The 25,770-nt window shown below is 37.1% G+C and overlaps 1 protein-coding gene across 7 annotated transcripts in view; it reads left to right on the top strand.

Moving 5' to 3' along the window:
- Positions 1 to 25,770, top strand: part of PPP1R9A (protein phosphatase 1 regulatory subunit 9A) — a 325,410-nt gene that overhangs the window by 249,954 nt on the left and 49,686 nt on the right. For all 7 annotated transcript variants that reach the window (XM_049641477.1, XM_049641478.1, XM_049641476.1 and 4 more), the window contains exons 8-11: positions 15,165 to 15,218; positions 17,812 to 18,041; positions 19,547 to 19,643; positions 19,749 to 19,920. In XM_049641477.1, the coding sequence (XP_049497434.1) occupies positions 15,165 to 15,218; positions 17,812 to 18,041; positions 19,547 to 19,643; positions 19,749 to 19,920 (553 nt within the window). The remainder of the gene's footprint in view (positions 1 to 15,164; positions 15,219 to 17,811; positions 18,042 to 19,546; positions 19,644 to 19,748; positions 19,921 to 25,770) is intronic.

Here is a 25,770-nt window from a genome sequence, read left to right on the forward strand (position 1 = left end):
ACTGTTCCTAGTTCTAAATCAGATACAAACACCTTGGTGACAAATGAAGTACACTATTCTATAATGATCACAATACTCCTTTACATTAGGAGTAGCAATGCCTATCTTAGGGCCAATTCTTACAAAGGGTTTCTAAATTAACTGATATCTTCAAAGAGCAATGCAGAAAAAGAAAGTTCTGCTGGAAGCGGCTGAGTGGGAGGAAAAGGTAATCTAGGGACCTCTTTCTCTGAAGCTCCAATTTGGCCCAAGAATACAGATTATCTAGAAGTATAGATGGACCACTTGTTCTTTAAAAAAAAATCTTCAGGAATGTTGTAACTCTCAATCCTGGTTTGAGGCAGTGAAATCAAGGTAGTATATCTGGGCAAAGGCCTGTTAGTTTACCCATGTTGCCAGTTGAGTATGACCCTACTCTTTGGTAGATGATTGAGCTGGAAGTTGGGTCCGCATTCTTTTATGGGAGCTAAAGAGTATAAAAAGCAGAAATAGTATATGGAAGGTTATATCTCCCACTTTCTGAGTTGAGCCAAGGAGTCAATGCTCTCTAAATATTGTTTGAGGTGTGTACACCATTGTGCAGACAACCGCATGATCTAGACCTAGGGGTTGGTGAACTATGACCTGTTGGCCAAATCTAGCCCACTGCCTTGTGTTGTAAATAAAGTTTTATTCAACACTGCCATGGACATCTATTTATTTATTGCTTGTGGCTGTTTTCAGGCTATAAAAGCCAAGTTAAGTAGTTACACAGAGACCATGTGGCCTGCAAATCCTAAATTATTTGATATCTGGCTTTTTACAGAAAATGACTGCTGACTTTGGTGTATGCCACTGCATAATCTGGACCCATTCTGTGTAACACAGCTGATTTATTTTTAGCCTGAGTAACTGAATCTGTAGTTTTCTTTTAATTTTGGTTCTTAAGAATTGGAGGTTTGTCCTCACCTCAAGATTAAGCAAATACCACATTGTTTCACTTCTAATTCTTGTATTCTTTTTTGTGATATATTTAACAGATTAATATATTCATTTCTTCAGGAGATGGCCACTGAATATCAGCTGTGTGGCATTCCATCTCAGCATTTGTGTCTTATACACTGCCACTCTCACAGTTTTAAATTTCCTTGTGTGATTAACATAAATGTCCAAGTAATTTACAGCACTAGATATTTTTCACAAGATTCCATACAAATGGGGTGGAGGTGGAGAGTCATGTGTATTGGAGTCTATACAAAGTCTTCTGTTACAGAGAGTTCTCTCGATTACATTATATCAAACAGAAGCACATGCTGTACTCTTTGAGCAAAACATATTACAATGACATTATCTCAATCAGTCCTACTTTTGGCCAATTTCCTATCTTCTACCAGCCTCTATGCTCCTCTGTTTTTGCTTGCTCTTGTAGGTTTTCACATATTTCTTCATACATAATTAGTGGTTAAATATTTGGTGAATCAGTGGTATAAAGCATACACCGTAAGTTGTATAATTCAAGACAGGCACCTGATTTAATTTCTCCAAGTATTTGACAAGATAGCTGGCACTTTTATTCAACACTCATTTATGCATTTCCCTCTGCTTGGAAGGCCAGCATTATTATCTACAGAATTGGTGCCTTTACACTCTGGACTACTTTTGGCCTTATAATCAGTTCTGTTTTCTCATTCTTTGGTACAATGCTGTTAGAATATATATTGAATTTTGATGTAGTAAATCAGATTCATCTAACTCTTCAAAATTCTGGTAGTGTTCAACCTATTCAAGAAAACATTTGAATCACTTTATTAGTTCCCTTGGAAAAACTTCTTTGCATTTTTATTGTAATTACATTAAACTACTAAATTAACTTGCAGAGAGCTGGCATTTTTATCACATTGACTCTTTTAATCCACATTTATGTAATGTATCTGTTTAATTGGAGTCTTTTTTTTCTGGCCCTCTCTAATATTGTATCGTACCCTCTATTAGTTACACAAGCTATAAGTAACAGAAGATCTTAACTAGAGTGGATTAATCAAAAGCTGCCACAGAGGTTCTCTATTAGCTTCAATATAAGTTAAGAAGTTTTCTCAATTTCTCTATTTTTAGAAATGACTTTTATAAGATAGACTTAATGACTTGCATAAAACTAATTTCTGTTCCCTGAAAGTTTGTTATTATTCAGCTATAAAACCATCTGTGCCTTTGTGGAGGAAGATTTTTAAAACCTTTTATAATAATAGCCATTACTGTCTTCAAGGTTTCAAGTTTTTCTTGGGCCAGTTTTGGTATTTTGCATCTCTCAAGAATTTTATATATTTCCTCTGGCATTCATATTTTCTAACATTTTGATCTATAATATACTTCTTAACTACTGAAATCTTTAATATCTATAATTATTCTTATTTTCTTCTTTTTTATTTGAATATTTTTCTTAGTTGTTTTATCTAGAATTTTTATCTATCTTGCTAGCCTTTACATGCCTGATTTTTTAATTAAAAATACTTATTTTGTTATTTCCTACCACTATCTTACTTTTGCCCTTCTTTCTTGTTTTGGTATTGATCAATTGTAGTTAGTACTCTATTTTTGATAACTCTTGCACTCTGATAAATATATTTAAAGCTATACTTTATCTAAATATTCATTTTTAGTTACATGTTCCAATTTTTTTACATTTAGAATGCCATTGTCATTTAGATGTAATTTCTCTTTAATACTTTAATATAAAAGAGGGGTTTCCTCTTTAATATAAGAATGATTTAGTGGTATATTTTACTTTCCAGACATATGTAACTTTGTTTTGTTCTTCTTTTGTTATCAGGTTCTAACTGTATCACATTCTGGTCAGAAAACATGTTCCATATGATAGCTACTTAGAATTCTCAAGACTTCTTTTGTAGCTTAATTCATAAACAGTTTGTTTAAATAGTCCTCATGTATGCAAAAAAACAAGTATTCTGTGCTTGGGTATGAAATTTATATGCTTTTCATTTATGTAAATATTATTAATAGTAGAAATATACATTTCTTCTCTGTAGCATGGCTTAGATTTGTCTGCTTGATCTACAAATTCTGAAAAGCACATGTTAAAATCACAAACTATAGTTATTTTCCCTTCCTATAATTCTATCAGATGTGGTTTCACATATTTTAAATCTTTGATATTAGCTGCATATATGTTCAGGATCATTACAACCTTTTGATTTATTGTAACATCTGTTTTGTCCCTTATGATGCATTTTACCCCAAATTTTATTTGTCTGATAGTAAAAATTCAACACTGCCTTTCTCTTGCATCATATTTGCTTCACAGCATCTATTTTTTCCATCTTTGTTTTGGCCATTTCATACCCTTTTGTTCAAATGTGTTTCCTTTAGCCAACCTATTCTTAAATCTTACTCTTAATATTACTGTGGGAGTCTTTGTCAGTTAATTCATGAGTTTAACCCATTTACATTTACTGTAATCACTTTAATATTAGAACTTAGAGCTGCCACCTTATTTTATGTTTTTCAATTTTCATACTTTCTTCTTGTTTCTTTTTTAGCTTTTACCTACTTGCTATTACACATTCATCAAATTTTTATCTGTTACTTAAAAGTTATACATTTTCATTCTGTTCTAGAGATTACACATGAGTAGTTTTGACTCAGTCATAGGTTATTTTCCTCTAGTAACATAGAATGCAGATCAGTAGCTGTGCCTCCCATTTGACAAAATAATAGCCATAGTATACTCTCCTCTGCCTTTCCTTCTTTCTTCAATTTTTTTTGTATTTCAGGAGTTTTAGTTACCTATTTTTATAGGCATGCCTTTTACAAAGTAATTAGTTCCACCTCACTTACACTTCTTCCTAACTCTAATGGGATTTCAGTGCTATCCTGATGTTAATTCACCATTATCCTGGTGCTACTATTTTACCACATGGCACCAAAGGTTAAGTTAGTGGCCAGGGTGTCTAAACTTCAGAAGAATGGAATAAAGTGTCCCTGCTTTATTTGCAGATGCAGGTTTACCCAGGTCATATGTATAAGATTAAAGATTAACTAGATTGCTGTCTCTCATTCTTGGTTATAGACACTTGATTGCTTCATACTCATTTTTTCCAAACACATCTGGAAACACCTGTTTTCTGTTTCTTAAGTGTTTCTTACAAGTTTTTTTGTTAATTGATGACTGAGACCCTGACACCTATCACGTCTCCTTTTTTTTTTTTTTTTTTTTCTTTTTTCATTTTTGGCATCTTCAAAGTTGCATCCAGGAAAGGCAGCAAATAGCTTTTTGTTTGTTTGGGAAGACCTTTATCTCTCCTTCTATTCTAAATGACAGACTTGCTGGATAAAGGATTCTCGGCTGCATATTTTTTCTGTTTAGCACACTGTAGATATCGTGCCAAGCCTTTCTGGCCTGCCAAGTTTCAAAGGAGAGATCAGTCACGAGTCTTATAGGTCTCCCTTTATAAGTGAGGGCACGTTTATCCCTTGCTGCTTTCAGAATTTTCTCTTTATCCTTGTATTTTGCCAGTTTCACTATGATATGTCGTGCAGAAGATCGATTCAAGTTACGTCTGAAGGGAGTTCTCTGTGCCTCTTGGATTTCAATGCCTTTTTCCTTCCCCAGTTCAGGGAAGTTCTCAGCTATAATTTGTTCAAGTACCCCTTCAGCACCTTTCCCTCTCTCTTCCTCCTCTGGGATACCAATTATGCGTATATTATTTTTTTTTAGTGTATCACTTAGTTCTCTAATTTTCCCCTCATACTCCTGGATTTTTTTATCTCTCTTTCTTTCAGCTTCCTCTTTCTCCATAACTTTATCTTCTAGTTCACCTATTCTCTCCTCTGCCTCTTCAAGCCGAGCCATCGTGGATTCCATTTTGTTTTGCATTTCGTTTAAAGCGTTTTTCAACTCCTCGTGACTGTTCCTTAGTCCCTCGATCTTTGTGGCAAGAGATTCTCTGCTGTCCTGTATACTGTTTTCAAGCCCAGCGATTAATTTTATGACTATTATTCTAAATTCACTTTCTGTTATATTATTTAAATCCTTTTTGATCAGTTCATTAGCTGTTGTTATTTCCTGGAGATTCTTCTGAGGGGAATTCTTCCGTTTGGTCATTTTGGAGAGTCCCTGGCGTGGTGAGGACCTGCAGTGCACTTCCCCTGTGCTGTGGTGTATAACTGGAGTTAGTGGGCGGGGCTGCAGTCCGACCCGATGTCTGCCCCCAGCCCACTGCTGGGGCCACAGTCAGACTGGTGTGTGCCTTCTCTTCCCCTCTCCTAGGGGCGGGATTCACTGTGGGGTGGCGTGTCCCGTCTGGGCTACTTGCACACTGCCAGGCTTGTGTTGCTGGGGATCTGGCGTATTAGCTGGGGTGGGTAGGCAAGGTGCACGGGGGGTGGAGGGGCAGGCTTAGCTCGCTTCTCCTTAGGTGATCCACTCCAGGAGGAGCCCTGTGGCAGCGGGAGGGAGTCAGATCCGCTGCCGGAGGTTTGGCTCCGCAGAAGCACAGAGTTGGGTGTTTGCGCGAGCGAGCAAGTTCCCTGGCGGGAACTGGTTCCCTTTGGGATTTTGGCTGGGGGATGGGCGGGGGAGATGGCGCTGGCGCCTTTGTTCCCCGCCAAGCTGAGCTCTGCCGTCCGGGGGCTCAGCAGCTCTCCCTCCCTTTGTCCTCCAGCCTTCCCGCTTTCCGAGCAGAGCTGTTAACTTATGACCTCCCAGACGCTAAGTCGCGCTTGCTGTCGGAACACAGTCTGTCCGGCCCCTCCGCTTTTGCCAGCCAGACTCGGGGGCTCTGCTTGGCCGGCGAGCCGCCCCTCCGCCCCGGCTCCCTCCCGCCAGTCCGTGGAGCGCGCACCGCCTCGCCGCCCTTCCTACCCTCTTCCGTGGGCCTCTCGTCTGCGCTTGACTCCAGAGACTCCCTTCTGCTAATCCTCTGGCGGTTTTCTGGGTTCTTTAGGCAGGTGTAGGTGGAATCTAAGTGATCGGCAGGACGCGTTGTGAGCCCCGCGTCCTCCTACACCGCCATCTTCCCGGCAGCAAATAGCTTTTGTTAGTGTATGATGTTGCACTACCCTGGCCATTTTGCCCCTACCTAATTCAGTCATTTTACCTTTATTTTTTTTATTAATTCCATCATTCTGTTATCCTTCGGAATGTTTGATTTCTCTTATTCTAACTTCTGACAATAAATGTTGAATTTACTTTAATTGTTAAATGTTAATTTACTTAATTGTTCAAACATGAAAGCACTTAAAACTATGAATCCCTCTTTGTTTAGCTGTCTTTGGCAACATCTTTCAGCCTCAGTGTGCATTCTTCTTGTTGCCATCATTTTGCAAATAGTCTATATTTTTTATTTTTATTGTTTTTATTTTCTCTTTTATTTCAATAATTGAGGAAACAGGTTTTAATTTATAACTTTTTATTATTAATCCAATGTTTCATTACATTGTGGTTAGATAATATTGTCTACAAGTTTTGATTTTTGTTAAAAAGTGGTGTTTTTGTTATAGACTGATATGCATATTTGTGATAAAAGTAATATTGTTTTCTACCCTCTGTATCCTTGTCATTTTTCCTATTTAACCTAGTAAATTGAGACCCATGTAGTAAAACTATACCTCATTATGTTTTGTGCCTAACAGCTTTGATTATCTATGTTAATGTTATGTTGAAAGCACATAAAATATGACTCAAAGGGTTTTTTGTGTTTAAGTATTCTTTGTTTGATGTTACTAATCTACTTTTGTTTGTAGTTGCTGGATAAACATACTTTTATATACATGTGTACTTTTGTCATGTAAATTTAATTGAAGTACTTTGTTTTATTGTAAATTTTGAAAATGTTATCTTGGAGTCTGCTCTTTTAATAAGAAACTTTAGCAATTTAAATTAATTGTTATAATTATCAAAGTTTAATTTATCTCATCTCATTTATGCTTCATGTTTCCTTTATGTTTATTGATTTTTAGGAAGGATTATCTTCAAGTTTTAAAAAAATAATCTCTATTTCTATGATTTTCAAAGTTAAGAAGAAAACTACCCTTTGAGTGTTCTAAAACAATATAATTTTAATATTTTTGATACAGTATTGGTTTCTAAGACAAGACTGTTATTGAAATATAATTGTCACATTTTAAAAACTTACATATTTCCAATTAGCTTTATAATGATACATACAACAAATAGTTACACTCTTAGCTTACTTGGTTTCAACTCTTAGTCTCTTTACATCAGAATTTCTCATTTCTCAGAGTATATCCTTAAGTAATTTATTAAGTATTTATGCAGGTATAGCTTTCATGAGCTTCCCATACTGAGAATGGAAAAAATCTAATTGTTATGACATAGAAATGATAATTAGTTAGGCTTAATATTTTGCTTCACAACATTTTTTTCCTGACAGTGTTGTAGGGCAGGCTTCACTATTTTGAGTTAGCATTGCATATTGTAAAGGAAAAGTGTAACACCAATCTGGCATTTGGATGCTTGTATTATTTTAGCCTTGTACTTTACATTTTTATCATAATTTCTTAGAAATAGGCCTCCTTGGGGTGCCTGGGTGGCTCAGTCGGTTGGGCGTCCGACTTCGGCTCAGGTCACGATCTCAAGGTACGTGAGTTCAAGCCCCGTGTCGGGCTCTGGGCTGATGGCTCAGAGACTGGAGCATGCTTCCGATTCTGTGTCTCCCTCTCTCTCTGCCCCTCCCCCGTTCATGCTCTGTCTCTCTCTGTCTCAAAAATAAATAAACGTTAAAAAAAAAAATTAAAAAAAAAAAAAAGAAATAGGCCTCCTTTCATTGATTTTTTTTTTTCCTTTTAATCTGCTTTCCTTGTTTTATGTTTGTGTTTTGGTTTGGTTTTAGTTGATTAATATTTTCTTTAGTTCTGTTATTTTTTCTCTGTTGCTATTTCTTTTCTAGAAACATTTTGTGTTCTATATTAATTATCTTGTTCATATTTTCTTTTCTTTTTTTTCTGTCTGAGGTTGTTCTCAAATGTGTTCTCTCATATCAGTGATTCGGTTTTCTGTAGCATTAAATATGCTTTTTACTTCAAATTCCTTTATGCATTTTAGCATTTCTAACATGACTTAATTCTCTTACTACATTTTTGGTTTTCTTATTCTCCATCCATTCCTCATGGTTTTTCACTTTCTCTCCAGCCCAGTATTCTAGAGAGTTACCTTAAAATATTTTTACTTACGGGATACATCATTCTTCCAGTTTACTTACTTATTTGAGTTTTCAAGTTGATATTCTCTCTACCTGCACTTGAAATATTTAGTAATAGTATCAAGTTTGCCTTTTTCTCCTCTATTTATCTGGAAATGAGACAAAAGCCTTTCTGTATAGTCAGCAGCCATCTACTTCTTTAAATTAGGCATCCAGGGGCACTTGGGTGGCTCACTTGGTTAAGCGACTGACTCTTGGTTTCAGCTCAGGTTATGATCTCACAGTTCCTGGGCTCAAGCCCCACGTTGGGCCCCTTGCTGACAGTGCAGAGCCTGCTTGGGATTCTCTCCCTCTCCCTCTACCCCTCCCCCACTTGCTTGCGTATACTCACATGCTGTCTTTCTCAAAAAAAATAAATAACTTAAAAAAAATTATGCATCTCATTTCTAGTCCCACATCAAGAGGACATATCTGTGTGCCGTGTGCCTAGTTTCTGGCCTGGTTGCTATTTTCTGGCGGTCTATCATCTAATGTAGTTCTCTGAATTTAGGTGAGATATTTCTAAATCTTGCCACTCAGTTTTCTAAGTTAAAGGAAAAAAAGATTGTTCCCTGCTCTCAAAATGCTTACTTGACCACCTCTATCTGTACTGCTCCACTTTGGAGCATGTATATGCAGTGTGCCACTCTTCAGCCACCTTCCTGCATTCTCTTCCTATTCTAGTAGTTGTTTTCTGAATGGATGTGAAATACTGAGAGAGTTGGCAAACCTTGTTTGAGGACGATTCCTGGGAAAGGCAGTAGAGGTTGCCCAACTTTCTCATTGGATGGACTCTGGATCTCCAGCAGTCATTGAGGATGGACAAACCATCTTCCTTCCTTTGGATGGAAGCTTGGATAAGTTTTTCTAAATTCAGCTTTGTGACTCTCATATTCTAGTACCAGATGTTTTTAGGTTTAGTGTCCATTTGAAGCTGTGAGTTTTTCTTTTGTTTAATGTATTTCACTGGAAATTTAGTGGGAAGAAGGAAGGCGCTGAATCAGAAACTGCTGGTCAGGAGACATTTAAACTCCTTGTCCAGTGTTTTCCTTCACATTCCTCCTCAGAAGTCATGGGAGTCTTGAGGGAAAAATTGGAGTCTAAATATTGTACTATTTCACTTTATTTAAGGCACAGAGAATGTATGAAAAATAATCTAGAGAAAGTTGTAAATGCATTAGATAATAATATAAAGTTATCTTTATGGAACTTTCCATTATCATGTAGAGAAACTATAAAATACTTTATATAAAATAGTTTACTTAGTAGCCAACAGATATTTATTTAAAAAGAAACTGTAATTACATGCTTTCACCTACATCCATTTTCACCTACATCATTAATAACTAGTTTATGAATACCTACTCAGAGAGTGAGCTTGTTGGAGTAGCTCACCCTATGCTACATATGCTGCAATTAGTGTTATCATTCAGATTGGATTATTATACTATTCAATCACCCAACTTCAGCTAATTTTGCATCAGCTATTCCCTGAGAAAACACTTGTTAAAGTAAAGATAGGTACCATATGTAAAGCTTTGAGCAGAAATTATAGTTTCATTCTAATAGCACTCAAGTATAGGCAAAAACAGCTCTCATTCCTTCCTTTGTGGAGCCTACCCTGGCATAGATAAGACAGACTTCAATCAAATAATTACAAAGATAATTCTAAAAATTTTGATTCTGGTGCTGAAACCACACTTATAAAGTACTGTGCAAATATCACTTATTATTTCACCCTTGTAAAATAAGAACAGAGAATATTGCTGTCATCTGATTATAAAATCTCTAGCACTAGAGATGCCTTAAAATCTTTGCTGCAAATATAGTATTTTGCACTTTTTAAAGACAAATGTTTTCTGTTCTTACACAGGATAGGTAAAGAAAGTACAGAAGTTTAGTCTTACCATTTCTATTTCTGTATGAGGATGTTTCTATTTCTAGCGCAATTATATTCAAATTATATTGATTCAGTGATACGGTTCATGCTCTGGATTCATCTTTTTGAAAGAAAGAAACAAAATATACACAGCAGGTACCCCTGCAGAATGTTATATAAGAGCTACTGTTCTCTGTAGGACGTATATGTTTATTTGTGACTTCCACGGTATTCATGTTAAAAGATGGCAGAAGAGATGAGATTGGTCTTGTAAGCTAAGACACTGATCTGCAATCCTTCACCTTTTCTTTTTACTGATATCCTCGCTTCCCAAGTGTTTTCTCCAAACCTAGATTCTCCGAAGCCCCAGAATTCCAACAGGTGTTTCAGGCTGGGTTTCTGTTAACCCGCCGTGTTGACTTCCTGTCCCTCCAGTCAGTCAGCCTGACCAGTCTCAGGCAGTGATGGACAAACCCCTGGACCTGTCTTTTGGAAAGGTTATTAAGCGCATGGAGAGAGACCTGCTCAAGAATAAGGAAACACCGCTGTCCACCAACTGTGCTTCTTTTGTCAAGTCACTTCATCTCTTTGAAAAGCGGTTTTCTCTTCCTCTGTCCATGAAACGGAGGTATCTCGGTCTCATCCTGCCCATGTGCCAAAGTGGGGATAAGACAAATAGGCCAAAGCCTAAGGTCATGTGACCTGGCTATGGGAATAAAAGATTGATCAGGCCATCTCGGAGCAGGGTCCCTGTGATGTTTCTCTCAGAGTGACCTGGGAACTGCTCTCAGGAGGTCGTGTTTATTAGTCTCCCTACAGTGTTTTGAGAGTAGATTCTGTGTCATGTTCTTGGGTCCTCAGAGACTAGCCCAGCACATAGTCTCATTAAGTAAATGCTAGTTGAATAATGAGAGAGCTGTTTCTTCCTAAGTTCCATGAATAATCACAGCAGCTGATTAAGCACCATTTTTGTATTTCCTGTCAGAACACTCAGAGACTACCAGCAGTGATCCATGGTTTCCAGCTGGAGTAGTACTTTCTCAACTGGGAGGTCACAGTGATGACACAAGCCTCAGAGTTTTTGTGAAGATTAAATGAAAAGTGTCTCCCAAAGCTGATTAGGTACCTGGTGAAAGGGGAAAGACAAGTAGGGAGAGTCAGACCTGAGATATTTTCCACTCCAGCACCTGCTTCTACTGGGAACTTGAAGAAGCCACGTAACTTCTCTGAGCCTCCGAGCCTCTGACCCCATCTGAACAATGAGGTGGACAGTGCCTGTCCTCCTTCCCTTTTATTATTTACAACAATAAAACAGATAAAGGGTCCCACAAATGTAAGAAATTCAGTGGAAAGAACCGTGGACTAAAATGTACAAAGCCTGGCCTTGACACGTACTAGCTCTGCAACTTGTGCTACTGGCCACAGTTTCTTCGTGTATAAAAATGAAAGTTCAATTAGTTTGTTCTTCATGCTTTTCCTGTTAACAGAGATGGACTTGCAGAAGTTCTTTTAATACACATACAGGCTTAAAATAATCACATGTTTATAATTTTAGGCCTTGTGAATACTAAGAAAACATTGCACTAAAACTTTTGTCCATCTTCTGAATGATGTATGAATTTACAGACTTTGTTCCGCTCTCCTGTATCGAAAGAATTCGACTGTACTCAGTAACAGTGCAAGCTTTAGTCAGTGTTCTCACTTTGTTGGTAATGAGTTGTACTCTCTTCTGTCAGTCTGTTTTGGTGAGATGGGAGGGTGGGGTAGCCAGAGATCAACCTGGCTGTTCACAGTTTTACCTGGGTTTGTCCTGCACACCAGTGGATTAAGCTAGTATATGCATGCATAGGAATAAAAAGACTCACTTGAGACAAGAATTACTAGACTCTGCAACCATGACAACCATCTCCAGGCTCTTTCATTTCGTAAATGTCATACCTGTAGTATTTGCAAGGGCCTTGGACTTCTTCCCATCTGGCCTTGGGAAAATGAAAAATGTTCATTTTTCATATGGGAAGCGAGGCCCCAGGGAAGCAGTTTACTAGCGGTCACAACAATTTGAACAAAGAAAATCCAAAGTCCCAAAGTTGCATGCCATATACTTGGTTACCCTACGCGGAAGGGAGTTTAACCACTGAGAAAATAAAATCTGGCACTTCCCCATGGTTGCGGTGTTTGTCGTAAAATCTGCCCTTTTGATTTCTTGCTACTCTTCAAACAGAGCCAGAGGTATTTGTTTTATTTCAGGTGTGACATTTTGTAGCTTTTAGCACTTTTAACTAAGAACTGGTGTTGGGGTAATTAAAAAAAAAAAAAAAACTAGGTTCTTAAAATCATGCTTGTCTTAGTCTTGGATCACTGTGGAGGTCTTATTCTCTTGTAACCACTGTGCTAAAAGCTTTGCATGGGTTATCTCATTTAATCTTCCAATAAGAAGGTTATGACCTATGAGGAACTGCATTTTCCAGCTGAGGAAAATGAAGGTAAGAGAGGTTCAGTGATTTTCCAGCATCAGGTAGCTAGTTCATGGTAGGCCTGAGATGAATCCCAGCAGTCTAACTTAACTACTCTTCACGCTTGGCCATGGTAGAAAGATCAAGGAGTTGTTCTTGTCACTAACAATTGCAAATCCTTCAAAATCACCTAGACACATGGATTTCCTGGATGCCCATGTGTGCACACTGAAGTATAAGATCTCCGTGGAAAAGAATTCTGATAGCATGAGGCATGTCTAATATCTAAGTATTTTGCTACTTCTGGTTTTTAGTTTATATTGGTGAGGGAGATTAGCACTAATATTTATTAGAAGGGGAAAGAGTTATCCTCATAGCATAGCAGCTCTTCAATAAATGGATACTGAATTAATCCTATTTTCTAAGGAAAATGGCACTGGATCAGGAACCAGAGATCTAAGTTCTTAGTTGTGGTTTTAACAGCAGTTCACTGTAACAATGTCAGTTTGTATCTACACCCCTTAGCTTTCCACATCTTAAAGGGAGTCCAGAAATATAAGCGTCGGTGATTCTGCAGTGGCATTGTTCACTGTAGGGCTCACAGCTGGAGTATCCACTGGAGTATCTGAGCATTTGAGCTGGGCTGCCTGACACTGTCAGGTCCTGAGAGATTCATCCAGGCTAGGACTTTGGGTAAGCTCAGACCTCATGAGCAAGGTGGAAGGGAGTTGCCATGATTTTGGAGCAGCACTTGCTAAGCACGTTGTTGCTCTGAGCAACTCCTAAAGGTTGGTAGGTTGAGCATTTTGCCACTAGGTCTGTGGAGAGAAACTGAGAGAGCTAGGACTGCCCGTTTGGGGCCTCCTAAAAGAATGACTGCAGCACAGAGAATCCTTCCTCTTTAGAGACTGTTGGTGCACAGAAGCCCCTACGAACCAATAAGGATGAGAGGAGCAAGAGCCACGTGGACAAGACTGCAGGAGTCTTCAGATCCGGAGATCAGATCTCCCCCAAGACGGAGAGCAGTGACAGAGCTATAGCAGTGTAGACCTTAGGGACTTCAATATAACAGGAGACCCGAGGAAGGAGCATCCCTCTCCATCCTTCCCATACGCCCTACTAGCTGGGTGAAAAACTAGGAAAATGCAGGTTACACACCAAAGAGAGCTGAGGTTTATGAGGTGTCGTGACCTCCAAGGTGCACGTTTCTATCCCTCCATCAACTGACTCGCTTTTTCTGGTAATAAAACCATAGATGTATTTGATTATGGTAATATTAGACATTTACAGTCCTTCTGGTACAATTCTAAATCCAAAATGCTCTGAAAACTGTTTAAAATAATTTTGTGGGTTGGGGCACCTGGGTGGGTCAGTCGGTTAAGCGTCGGACTTCGGCTCAGGTCATGATCTCACAGTTGGTGGGTTCGAGCCCTGCGTCAGGCTCTGTGCTGACAGCTCAGAGCCTGAAGCCTGTTTCACATTCTGTATCTCCCTCTCTCTCTGCCCCTCCCCTGTTCACGCTCTGTCTCTGTCTCAAGAATAAATAAACATTAAAAAAAATTTTTTTTAATAATTTTGTGGCAAGTTTAACTCATTTGGTAGTAAACCTGACTGAAACAGACAGGATGCTATTGTATACCACACTTAATGAGAAATACCTATGTTTGGTGGCAAAAATATTCGTGTATTTGATCACAGACTGCCTCCACAGACCAAGTTGTGAACAATATGCAATTTATGGAAAATGCAGCTTACTGCCTTTCTGAAAGTGGGAGAATTCTGAATTCCAAAATCATCTGGCCTCGAGGATTTCAGAAAAAAAGACTTTCAACCCATAAATTGTTTTGGGTTTTTTTTTTGTAAATTTTGGTGCATTTCTTTATTCCTTAAAGAAATAAATATTTCGTTTGTTCTTCTCACCCTTACAGAGAAAACGAAGTGGGGGAAGGGGAGAAGCAAAATGAATGTAAATGGTGGTTCTCATGCTGATAAACTGTAGCCAAAGCTTTTGGGGGTGTGGGTTCCTCAGTAGGAGTCGGTTTTCGGAGGAGTGAAATCTGGATCTCTACCTTTCCAGCAGTCAAAAAAAAAAAAAAAAAAAAAAAAAAAAAATCACCGATGTGGCTGTGGAACCGCGGCACCGTCGTCTACTGCCTCACAGCTGCCAGCCAGAGCGGTGTGGGAGCTGCTCAGCCTTCTGTGCGTGTGGCTCGCGGGACCATAGCGCCATCTTTCTTCCAGATTTGGAATCGGATCTTCACCCGGCCTCTGGCCGACTTGCCTGCTTGAACTGTGACATCCACAAGACTCTCCGCACCAAGACAATTCCTTGACACTCAGATCGGAAAGGAAGTGCTGCAAAGGGGGCTAGAAAATGTGTTTTCTTTTCTTTGGTCCCCGAGCAATTAAATTCGTAACCTAATCTGTTAGGGAATGTGGGCCATAAACCCTGTGTTTCGTTAGTTTGCACCTAGTGAGTCATTTTACACACCAGACATTTTAATTTACAACCTGCTGCATTGCAGCACTTTCCTAGGCCTTCTGCTGTGTGATAAGGTATTCTTCTGGCCGCTGAGGCTTAAAAAATATAGATACACTCTCTTAGTTCAGATTTTTTTCTTTCTTTTCAATTTTCAGTTGCAAATCAAACATGCAGTTACAGAAGCAGAGATTCAAAAATTGAAGACCAAGGTAAGCACCATTAAATGGTGTTTGAATTGTACTTTTGAAACTTTGGATGCTATGACTACATTCAACCCTGGGACTAAAGGATTTGTTCCTGTGCATTTGAAAGAGTACAGATGTGAGAGGTTCATTTCCACTGTTAGATAGGTAGACAAACCTGCCAGCGAGAACACCTACCCCGAGGGGGCAAGTGCCACCATACTCCCTCCGTGAAAACAGCACAGTATTTTAAAAATACATATTTACATATTTGCACATATGTGGCCGGTTCCCTCTGAGATTTCCTCGAAGATTAAATATTGTTAAAGGTTCTAGCATCCGAATTACATTTGACCGCTAATTATACTGTTATCATCCAAGCTCTTAGGTTGTATCTCTCTTTATTTATCTTATTTTAAGTAGGTTTAATCATTTATTTATTTTTAGCTTATTCATCAGAGACAATGTATTTTAATGTAACACGTTCTTTTTCATGGAAAAAAATTCCAGTTCTATTAATTAAATATTATGGAATTTAATACAATATGTGAATAATTGACTTGAGGTGCCAGATGCTCCTGGAAATTTTTAGACAAGTTTAGTTTGTATTATTTAAATTTGTGGGAAAAAAACAGTTCTTGATAAAGGGAGTATGTATTCTTAGTTTACATATGAAATAATACAAGATTCAAAAGGGCATGTTTAGTTGGTGAATTATAAGGTACTTGTAAATTACTAGAATTGTGTCTAATTTTATCAAATATGTCATTTCAAAGATTTAAAAATGTTTTTGAATTACTTTTAAAATAATATTCTTTATTGTTTTTATGGTCCTTTAAAAATTAAGATATGATTTCTCCCTCACCACTAATGATCTGTTTTCCTGTTCACACTGAACACTTATTTTGTTTTTTCCATGTGTTTTAAATGGAGATGAATTAGCAGGGCTATTTTGGTTAAATGGTATTCTCAGCTAATAACTCTGTAGCTCCTTAGTCAAAACATGTCTATACATCATTCATGGTGTCAGCCAAGCTCTGTGAATAATCATTTTTAAATTAGTAGTGGTTGATAAATAAACAACTTGAATACAAAACATTGCTTAATAAAAGATGCAGTAAAAACCTAGTCCTATTTTAAATTGCTATTGTTTCTTAGCACAGAATGGAAGAATAGACTTTTTTTTAAATTGTCGGTTATAATGAGGGGGAAAGAAAGATTTCCCCTGTGGATTGTAAGTGCTTTAACAAAGCTTATATGTTAGACCAAAAACATTTAATTTAGAAAATCCTATAAATAAGAAGTTTGTATTTTGTTCTTTATTATATTGGCATGTAATATTTATAATAGCTTATTTTACTATGACTCTTTATATCCATGTTGAAAATTGAATTCCTAATTTTGAAATATTTTTTTTATTTTTGACTTTGTAATCTGTTTTGTCAATGCATTTAGTTTAAAATATACATATATATACATATATATGTATTTGCTGAATGTGGTATGGTTTGGGGATGTCTTAGATTTTGAAAATTGTTAGTTGATAATAACTCCGCATCCTTTTGAATTGGAAAAGAAGCATGTGAAATAGGTGAAGCACTAGTTTAAAGGTCAGTTATTGTGAATAAATGACCTTTGACCCCTCACCTAACTGATCAGACTTGAATTTCTGTAGAAATAAGGGGGTTGGACTAGTTTACTATCTTATTCCTAAGAGTCCCTGGAAGCAGAAACACAGAAAGCTTCCTTTCTGTTTCATGGGAGGGATTTAAAATAATTCAGCAATAATTTATATTTTTACTTTCAGTATCTTTTATACTTTCATGCAAATTGTAGCTTATAAGGCTCTGGAAATTCAGAACACTGTCAGCAGAATAATGAGCTACAGACTATGTTCATGTCAATTGAAATAAGGGATGCCATCATATTATTAAAAGGGATAAAACCGAAGTGAAGATAACTAACATTTATCAGATTATGGCCAGGAGCGGTTCCAAGTATGGCGTTGTGTTACATCACAGTTCTGTCTTATAGGTAATATACTGGAGTCTTAGAGAACTTCAGTTAGCTGCTTAAGGTTTAAAGGCCAACAATAATGACAGAGCTGGGATTCAACTCTAGACTGAATGACTCCAGAGACACCCCCACCCCTCATAACTATTAGGCCAAACTGTACTTCTGCCCTTCTCTCCTTCTCAGCATGCCTCTCCCCCTTTCGCTTTTTAGTTAATTTTTTTGTATGTAATTATATGAAGAAAAAAACTCTAAAAGAAAGTACACTGAAGTTCATCGGATAGAATCAGACTCTAAAACATTATTTATTTACTGTTCATAGAATTTCAAACCACGTGGTGTGATGGAAAGATCATGGGAGTTGAAATCAAATCCAGCCTGTATTATTTATCAGATGTGTGACCTTGGGCAAGCATTTCAATTTTCAAGGCTACCATTTTATAATTTCTGAAATGCTGCAAATACGACTTGCTCTTCTCATCTCAAGGTTCTAGATGATTAAGTATATGTGACAGTAGAACTTAATTTAAAACATACTATAAAGACATGAAGGATTTTTGCTACAGAATACCCAGATTATCCTTATCTTGACATTTGCTTTCTCCAGCTGCAAGCAGCAGAAAATGAGAAAGTGAGGTGGGAACTAGAAAAAACCCAACTCCAACAGAATATAGAAGAAAATAAAGAGAGAATGTTGAAGCTGGAGAGTTACTGGATTGAGGCTCAGACGTTATGCCACACGGTGAACGAGCACCTCAAAGAGACTCAAAGCCAGTATCAGGCCTTGGAGAAGAAATACAACAAGGCAAAGAAATTGATCAAGGATTTTCAACAAAAGTAAGCAGCTTCTAATGACTAAAGAATAGATGTGTGCATCTAAAGAAGGTGTATATCCCATCATTTTGTAACATTTAGTAGAACAGAAAAAATAATCTTGGTTATCCCTTTAAGAAGCATAGTTAGAAAGCATAGTTTTGGAAATCACTTCTATGGTGTTTTCATGTAAGATAATATTTTGTTTATTTTACAGTTTTTTGGCAGTCGGTTATCTCTGGATTTCTTTTTGATAGTCATTCCTAGTAACTATGAAAACATTTAAATTTCTGTCCTTTTCGAAACAACTCTGTGACCAAGAAGCAAGAAGCCCAGTTGAAGTCACGCACACCCACCGTACATACAGAGAGGGCAGCAATTGGGCCTTGATGAGGCTGCTTCTGTCTCTGTTAGAATCAGTAACTGCAGAATTTTCCCACTTCAGATGGTGTCAATACTGACTAGCAAGACCCCCTGCCCTGCCATTTTCTCTTTCTCAGCTGTCGAGAGAAAACACAAGGGCCTCAGTCCCCTGCAGAAGCAGAGTCCTGGCACTACACTCTGCTTTTGCTTTTAACAGCTCTTTCCACACTCATGCTGCTTTGCTTCCCTCTGTTGGATTTTGGTGTAATTTCAGGGAATTTTTTACTGCATTTTTTCATCAGTTTACTTCTGGCCAGTTAGAACAACAAAAAGCAGTGCCGGTACCCTTCCCCATGCCAAGCCTTAGAAGCTAAGTGTATGCATAAGATTCATAATGTCTCTGTCATTTCCTATCACAGAAAGAATGTTTTTAATATTTAAAGGAGATTGCTATAAAATGTTTGTTAAAAAGGGAGAAATTACCCTTTGTGATCATGAATTCAGTACATCACTATTTTAACCCTTCTTGCCAAAAATAGTATACCTAATTTTATTTCATGAAACAACCTTATAACAAGCATTGCCAAATTTTCAGGTTGTAGTCCAGGCTCTCAAAATGGAGATATTTTCTCCCTCTCCCCATATTATCCTCAGGTGTGTAGGCGACAGCTCCCCTCTTCCCCCTTGCAGTGTTTCTGACCCACCCAACCCTTCACCACTGTCATTCACAGAAGGAAAATTATAATTATCTTTTGTAAACTCTTACCATCCAGTTCTATCAGCTTACTAAGCATATGACTTTGTTAAGTGTGGAATTATAACTACATGACGTGTAATTATCTCCACTAAACTTACCCATGGTGGGTCATTAGTCCAGTAGCCTCTCTCTAGATCTGTCTGGGTGTTTTAGAGTTAGGAGTTACAAATGAAAATCACAGTAAGCAGATTCAAAGCATTTTTCCTTACTTTGAGGTCCATTAAAATATTTTATTTGCTTTCATTACTAGATACCTTTTTTTTTCTAACTATGATTGAGTTTTGTCTATTTAAATAGCTGTCCAGTTATTTATCCCACTGTGCCATTTATTGCTTCAAATAAGAATGTTCACATGTCTCCTCATTTATTGGGTATCTGATGCAATCAGATCTTTTATTTTCTTCTTAAGAGAACTTGATTTCATCAAAAGACAGGAAGCAGAAAGAAAGAAAATAGAAGATTTGGAAAAAGCTCATCTTGTGGAAGTTCAAGGTCTGCAAGTACGGGTGAGTTATGTGCTTGGGACTACTAAGGAATAGGATGGTTTTGCTTAGTACTTGGAGAGGAGTGCTGGCTTAGAGTTTCATGGATGGATTTTTTTTTTTCCTTAGATTAGAGATTTGGAAGCTGAGGTGTTCAGACTACTGAAGCAAAATGGGACTCAAGTTAACAATAACAACAACATCTTTGAGAGAAGAACATCTCTTGGTGAAGTCTCTAAAGGAGATACCATGGAGAACTTGGATGTCAAGCAGACATCTTGTCAAGATGGCCTAAGTCAAGGTTTGTTTAACCTACCGCAAAAATTGTTTTTAATGACTGTAAAATTTGGCTTTATATTCTTCTTTTTCCTTCCCAGAGATTTAAAAGTTGAAAAATCTTTTCTGCCATGGGAAAGAAAAAAGGTTTATCAAAATAAGAACCTATTATTTCTTTCTTGTTTTATCAAAACTCAATGATTTCATGTAAGGAAATAACAAAATTGAAACTTAAGGCAAGCCAAGTGTTTTTAAGCCATCATAAAATTGATAGACTTAATAAACTACCTTAAAAAAATAAACTACCTTAAAATGATAGTTCGCCCCGTTGGGTGAAGCTATACTACTTATGTATTAATAAGTAAAGCTTCCGATTTTTAAGTTATTAGAATGAAGATCTTTTTCCTAACACCAGAAGGCTGATTACCTACTTCTGGTACTTGGAATTCATTGAGTTAAGAAGTTCTGTATCGTTTTATGCTTTTACCTTGGTGTCCTTATATACACTTCCCATTCTTTCCTGTCAAAGACCAAATAAGATCGAAACGCTGGAAACATTTTCTGTTGTAAATGTTTGTCTTGTTTTACATACCTACCATAAATCAGTCACTTACTTTCTTGCACAGACACACATCCATACGTAGGTTGTGTGTATATGAATGTGAATGAATGTTTTAATATTTGTGGTATATTTATAAATTAGAAAATGTATAAGAATTTATCAAGATAAATACACAGGAGTATATAAAACCTTTGGTTTCATCTTTTAAAGTTTGTACCTAGTGGTCCTCGGAAAAAGCGAAAATAAAACAATGTTGTGAATTAGCATTGTCATCTTAGGACAGACAGCTTACAGTCGGTGATTTGCCATGCAGTAAAACTGTCACTAATGACCTATTTAATTCTTTGATGATCTTTCTCACATATTAAAATGTCTCCAACGAGACTTTCCTGATACACAAGGGCTCATTAACACAAGTTAATGAACTTTTAGAACTAAACTCGTAGCCATGAAAAATGAAAAGTGTTGGACATCTTCCTTCAGAGTGAGATCTAGAGATTTGAGACCAATTTACTGCATTTATATCTTTTTGCGAGGCTTTCCCTTGATAAAATATGACGTGCACACGGCGCCTCTTGGGCAGCTCTAAGAGGAGTATTTGGCACCAGCATCACCGCTAACCGAAGACCTGTGTGTCTTCGGGAAGGTCACTCAGCGTCTCTGGGTTGGCTTTACTCTGTATAATATAAAAATAGTAACGCATCTTTTTTCTTCACACCAACATGTTTTGAGGTTATATGACTTAGTCCCTGAGGTGAATGAAAGCAAATTTATTAGAGCTTTTATAGGATTCTGGTTTTTGTATCTGGAACTCTATAAAGATTGATTTCTAAAGACAAATGCCAGAAAAAAATTAGTTTCTTTTTGAATATTTTAATTAAATTGTAGTTTGTAGTAAACATGTATTTCTACTGTGGCATGCACCAAGTATGATCAGTAACCAGTAGCTTTCCAATGTTCAATTCATTTCTGTTCATTTCTTTCAATTCAGAAATCTGTATCTTCTCAAACATATAATTAATGTTATTTATTAAATTATGTGAGTACAGAAGATAAACAAACTATACTATTAACACGCTGCTTTGGATCAAAACCTTATATTTCTTCTGAACCCTTTTCCTATTCTACACCCTCCATTTTGCCACATAATTATCAGTTTCCCTAGCAACACTGTCGGTTCACAGTGAGATGCAGAGACTACTAATTCTTACTGAAACCAATCCATGCTTGTGCGGTTGAGGTAGAATCAGTCATCTTAGACATTAGCAGCATACATATCAAGCGGCGCTCTTCCAGTTTTGCTGCCGAGGACAGTCAGTGATAAATCTCCTTGAATTTCAATTGCTTGATCACATAAACTAAAATGGCTTGGTCAGTAGCTAGATAGGAATGCTCTGGAAAGCACTTTTCTAAATTGATCCTTTGCGTCTGTTGCTAGGGAACGCTGAAGACCTAGAGGTTTGGAAAAGGAAGTAAACTGCGGACCTGACACAGGCCATTTGACATTTCAAGATCCACGCTCCCCCCCTGCCCCCCCCTCCACCTTTCTGCAACAAGATAGGTACAGCAGTTGCTGTCAGTTCTGTTAGTTTCTGCCCCTTAAATACAGGGCCTTTTCTCCCCACTTCCTATGGACTGTCCAGTTCTGACTTGCTTTCTGAGCACTGGAGTGTTTTATTGATAGGGTGAGTGCTTTAGCATATTTTTAGGCCTTGAGGCAGCTCAGTGAAGTAAAAGGATTATCATTTAAAGTCAATGAAAAATTATGTTAGAATGGAATAGTGAAAGAAGGAGAAAAGAAGGAGAGAGTGAAGGAGGCAGAAAGGGAGGAGGAGGAGGAAAGGAAGGACACATAAGCAGCCATTTCTTCACAGCACTCATGTTCTTCCAGGAATGGGCTTCCCAAATGAGGAGGGATTAATTACGTGACTCTCAACATTGAAGTATTGTAAGTTTTTAGAGTGATAAAATCGTTTTCAGGCCATGCAGAAGTTTACCACAGTTACAGTTCTATTTGAGCACCATTTGTGTGCTTCTCTCTATAAACCAAGCCTATCCAAGTATCTCATTAAAATTTTGATAGAATATATATACAAATCCATAACTTAATATCCTCTAATATATTTTTCTTATCATAATACATAAAAGAAATAGAACAGTTCTTTTCACCAGGAGCCATGACAAATCCTTATTAAGGATTATTACTTAATTATTAAGAGTTATTAATTAGCACTTATTTATTAAATAAACGCATTATTTTTCTTGTGTTCTGAGACATGAAAAGTAATTATTTTGCCCTCCTGCCTTGTTTTATGTTAGTCATTTCTTTTTATTTTTTTTTAAGTTTATTTATTTTGAGGTGGTGTGGGGGGAGGCAGAGAGGGGGGGAGAGAGAGAGAGAGAGGGAGAGAGAGAATCCCAAGCAGGCTCCTTGCCATCAGCACAGAGCCAGATGTGGGGCTTGAACTCATGACCCATGAGATTATGACCTGAGCTGAAGTCAAGAGTCAGATGCCTAACCAACTGAGCCACCCACGCACCTCTTGTATTTGTCATTTCTTAGTGCCTCAGTAGTGCTGGTCTATGTAAGAGTTCTCTACTGTGTATCCAAGGGCCCTTAGTGACTAGAAATGTCTGTGACTATCCAGGTTTTTAAGTCAGGATTAGAATAAGAGCAGAGAACAGTCATGTTAGAGAGATCTTGGTAGAAAAGGGTTGTATTCCTAGTTTGATTAAATTCCCTGGAGATCACTTTAACGACATGCGCTTCCTGCACTTTAGAAATTCCAGGATCCTTAAGATGAAACTGTTTTCATCTTCAAATATTTCAAAGGCTCTTTTGTGAAAGTTTATGCATATTCCATAGAGATAATGAAAGAAAGACTAAAACTAATTGATAAAAGTTACATATGAAGGCAGATTATGATTATCCTTCCTCGAGAGGTTAAAAGTAAGTTTGATACCTTTAGAAAAGTATTTTGAACCCTGAAAGCCTAGTGGCATACTGACTAGTAAGAAGAAAGATGGCTCCGGGGTAGAAAGAACAGTGTTTGTCCCTGCTAACTATACAACAAGGCATGTAACTTGCAGGATTAAGGATGGAGAAGATTAAGTATTTGGCATAGGACAAATACATACATGATACATTTTAAGAGATGAGAGGGAGTTTGAAGAAAAGGGAAAAAAATGAATAAAATTAGAATGATTTTTTTTTCTGATTCATAGACTTTATGTTAAAGAATGAGACCTGATGTTAAAGGTATGCTACAGGGTATTCTTGGACTAAAAGTAGGCTTTGAATACCTGAAGAAGAATTCATACTTGTTTCTGTAAGCACCATGACCCATTGATACTTTGGAGGCTTAACAGGAACTGGGTCACTTATAGGTTTGTAAACGTAGTTCAAGTATCTCTGTGAATTTTGGGTATTACTACCAAATGCTTCTTCTTTCTCATACACACTTAGCCATTGGGCCACTAGAGAACACTGAATGTTATTTTCCCTAAAGTGTAAACATGGAAGATTATATAAAGCATTTTATTCATAGTTCTTTAGTTACTTACCATTCTGTAGCTCTAATAAGAACTGTGCCAGAAGTCTTTTTCTTCACATGGAAGAAATGGACTGAAGGTGCAATATGGCAGATTGTAAGAAAGTCTAGACTTGCAGCATAAATTGTATCTGGAATTAATTACTGAAACCTGGGTGTCTTTAAAAAAAATATTTCTCAGCTACTCTCCAGGTAATTTAAGTATATCCTGGATAAAGGAGTATAAGGATATGAAAATAATACCTTCTCGCTTCCTCTCCTTTCCTTTACACTTTTTCCACAAAATGGTTTGACTGTTGCAATAAAGCTCTAGATTTCCTAAAAGTACATCCCTAAGATGGTAGTCTGCACCTGAATCATGGACCCAGGATGCTTGGTCTGAAACCTAGGCCTTGTGGACATGTCAGTGGAACTCTGAGCCTGCTTAGATATTCAAGCCAGTCAATTCTCTGATCATCAGGCCCCACCCACATATATTCGCTTATTGTGAAACAGCTGTTAGCTTATTGGTTTGCATGAAATCTGATTTCTCTGAATTCAATCACTTCTTTGAAATTTACTCTGATTTAAATAAAGTCTTTATCAGGAAGAGCCAGGTAACCAGATGCCATTAAGAGTATCTACCTTTTTTACCCATGTGTTTTTATCCTTATACTTCATTCATTCATATATTGTCTAGAAGTAACTTGGGGAGACACCTTTATATGACAGGATTGGATAAATTGATAGTGGCAAGATAAGAAAGAACAATAAGGATGAGGAAAGAGTGGAACCAGAAATACTGCAAGTATTTATACCATGCTTATAGTATTTCTGAGGCAAGGCCTTTTATCTGGCTCTCAGCTTTCTAGTTGTCAGAAGGCGAGGGGGAAACCATTGTTCATTACATCATTCACAGTGTTCCTAAGATAAAAAAAACAAACCATTTGCTTAAGTGAAGTACAACTATTGGCACAAATAATCCATGATTTGGAGCAAAAGTGATATTAATATTAACATCCTTAATTGGTGATTGTTATTAGGACATTTTCACACAGTGGCCTTCAACGTTAGACTAATGGCATCACACAAATGTATAATGTAGCGTTGTGTAAAACTAATTTAAATTATTGGGGAGAGGATGAATAAGACATGACAGTACTTAGCTGTTAATCTAGTTTGGTGCTCAGGTGCTCTTTCATGTATATCAGACAAATTTAGTAACCATGTTTAAAACTTCTAGAATGTATTACTGAGAGAGAATGTTAAAAAAAATCTCACCCTATAATTGTTTTGGTTTCTTTCGGTTTTGTCAGTTTTTGCTTTATATGTTTGAGGTGATGTTAGTAGGTACATACACTTTAGAATTGTCGTATCTTCTTTGGCAGATTGACCTTTGATCTTCAGAGAATGTCTCTATTTTTGGTAATTCACTTTAATGTCTACGTTGTCTTATATTTAAAGAGCTATATCGGCTGTCTTTTGGTTAGTGTTTGTATGGTATATCATTTTCTTCTACTGTGTACTTTCAGTGTCTTTTGTAAACAGCATATAGTTGGGTTTTTTATTACAATTTCTCAATCTCTTTAAATTTTCCCAATTCTTTATTTTTAAGATGCGTTTAGAAAGTTGTTATTTAATTTATTTACTTATATGTTGAGTTTAAATCTAAGCTCTTACTATTTGTTTGTAATCTAACAAAAACATCCTTGTTATTTTTATCTGCTTTCTTGCTTTCTTTTGGGTTAGTCAAGTGTGGATGTTTTTCTCCAACTTACTCTTT

Source organism: Panthera uncia, chromosome A2, assembly GCF_023721935.1.
Source record: "Panthera uncia isolate 11264 chromosome A2, Puncia_PCG_1.0, whole genome shotgun sequence".
NCBI classification, from domain to species: domain Eukaryota; kingdom Metazoa; phylum Chordata; class Mammalia; order Carnivora; family Felidae; genus Panthera; species Panthera uncia.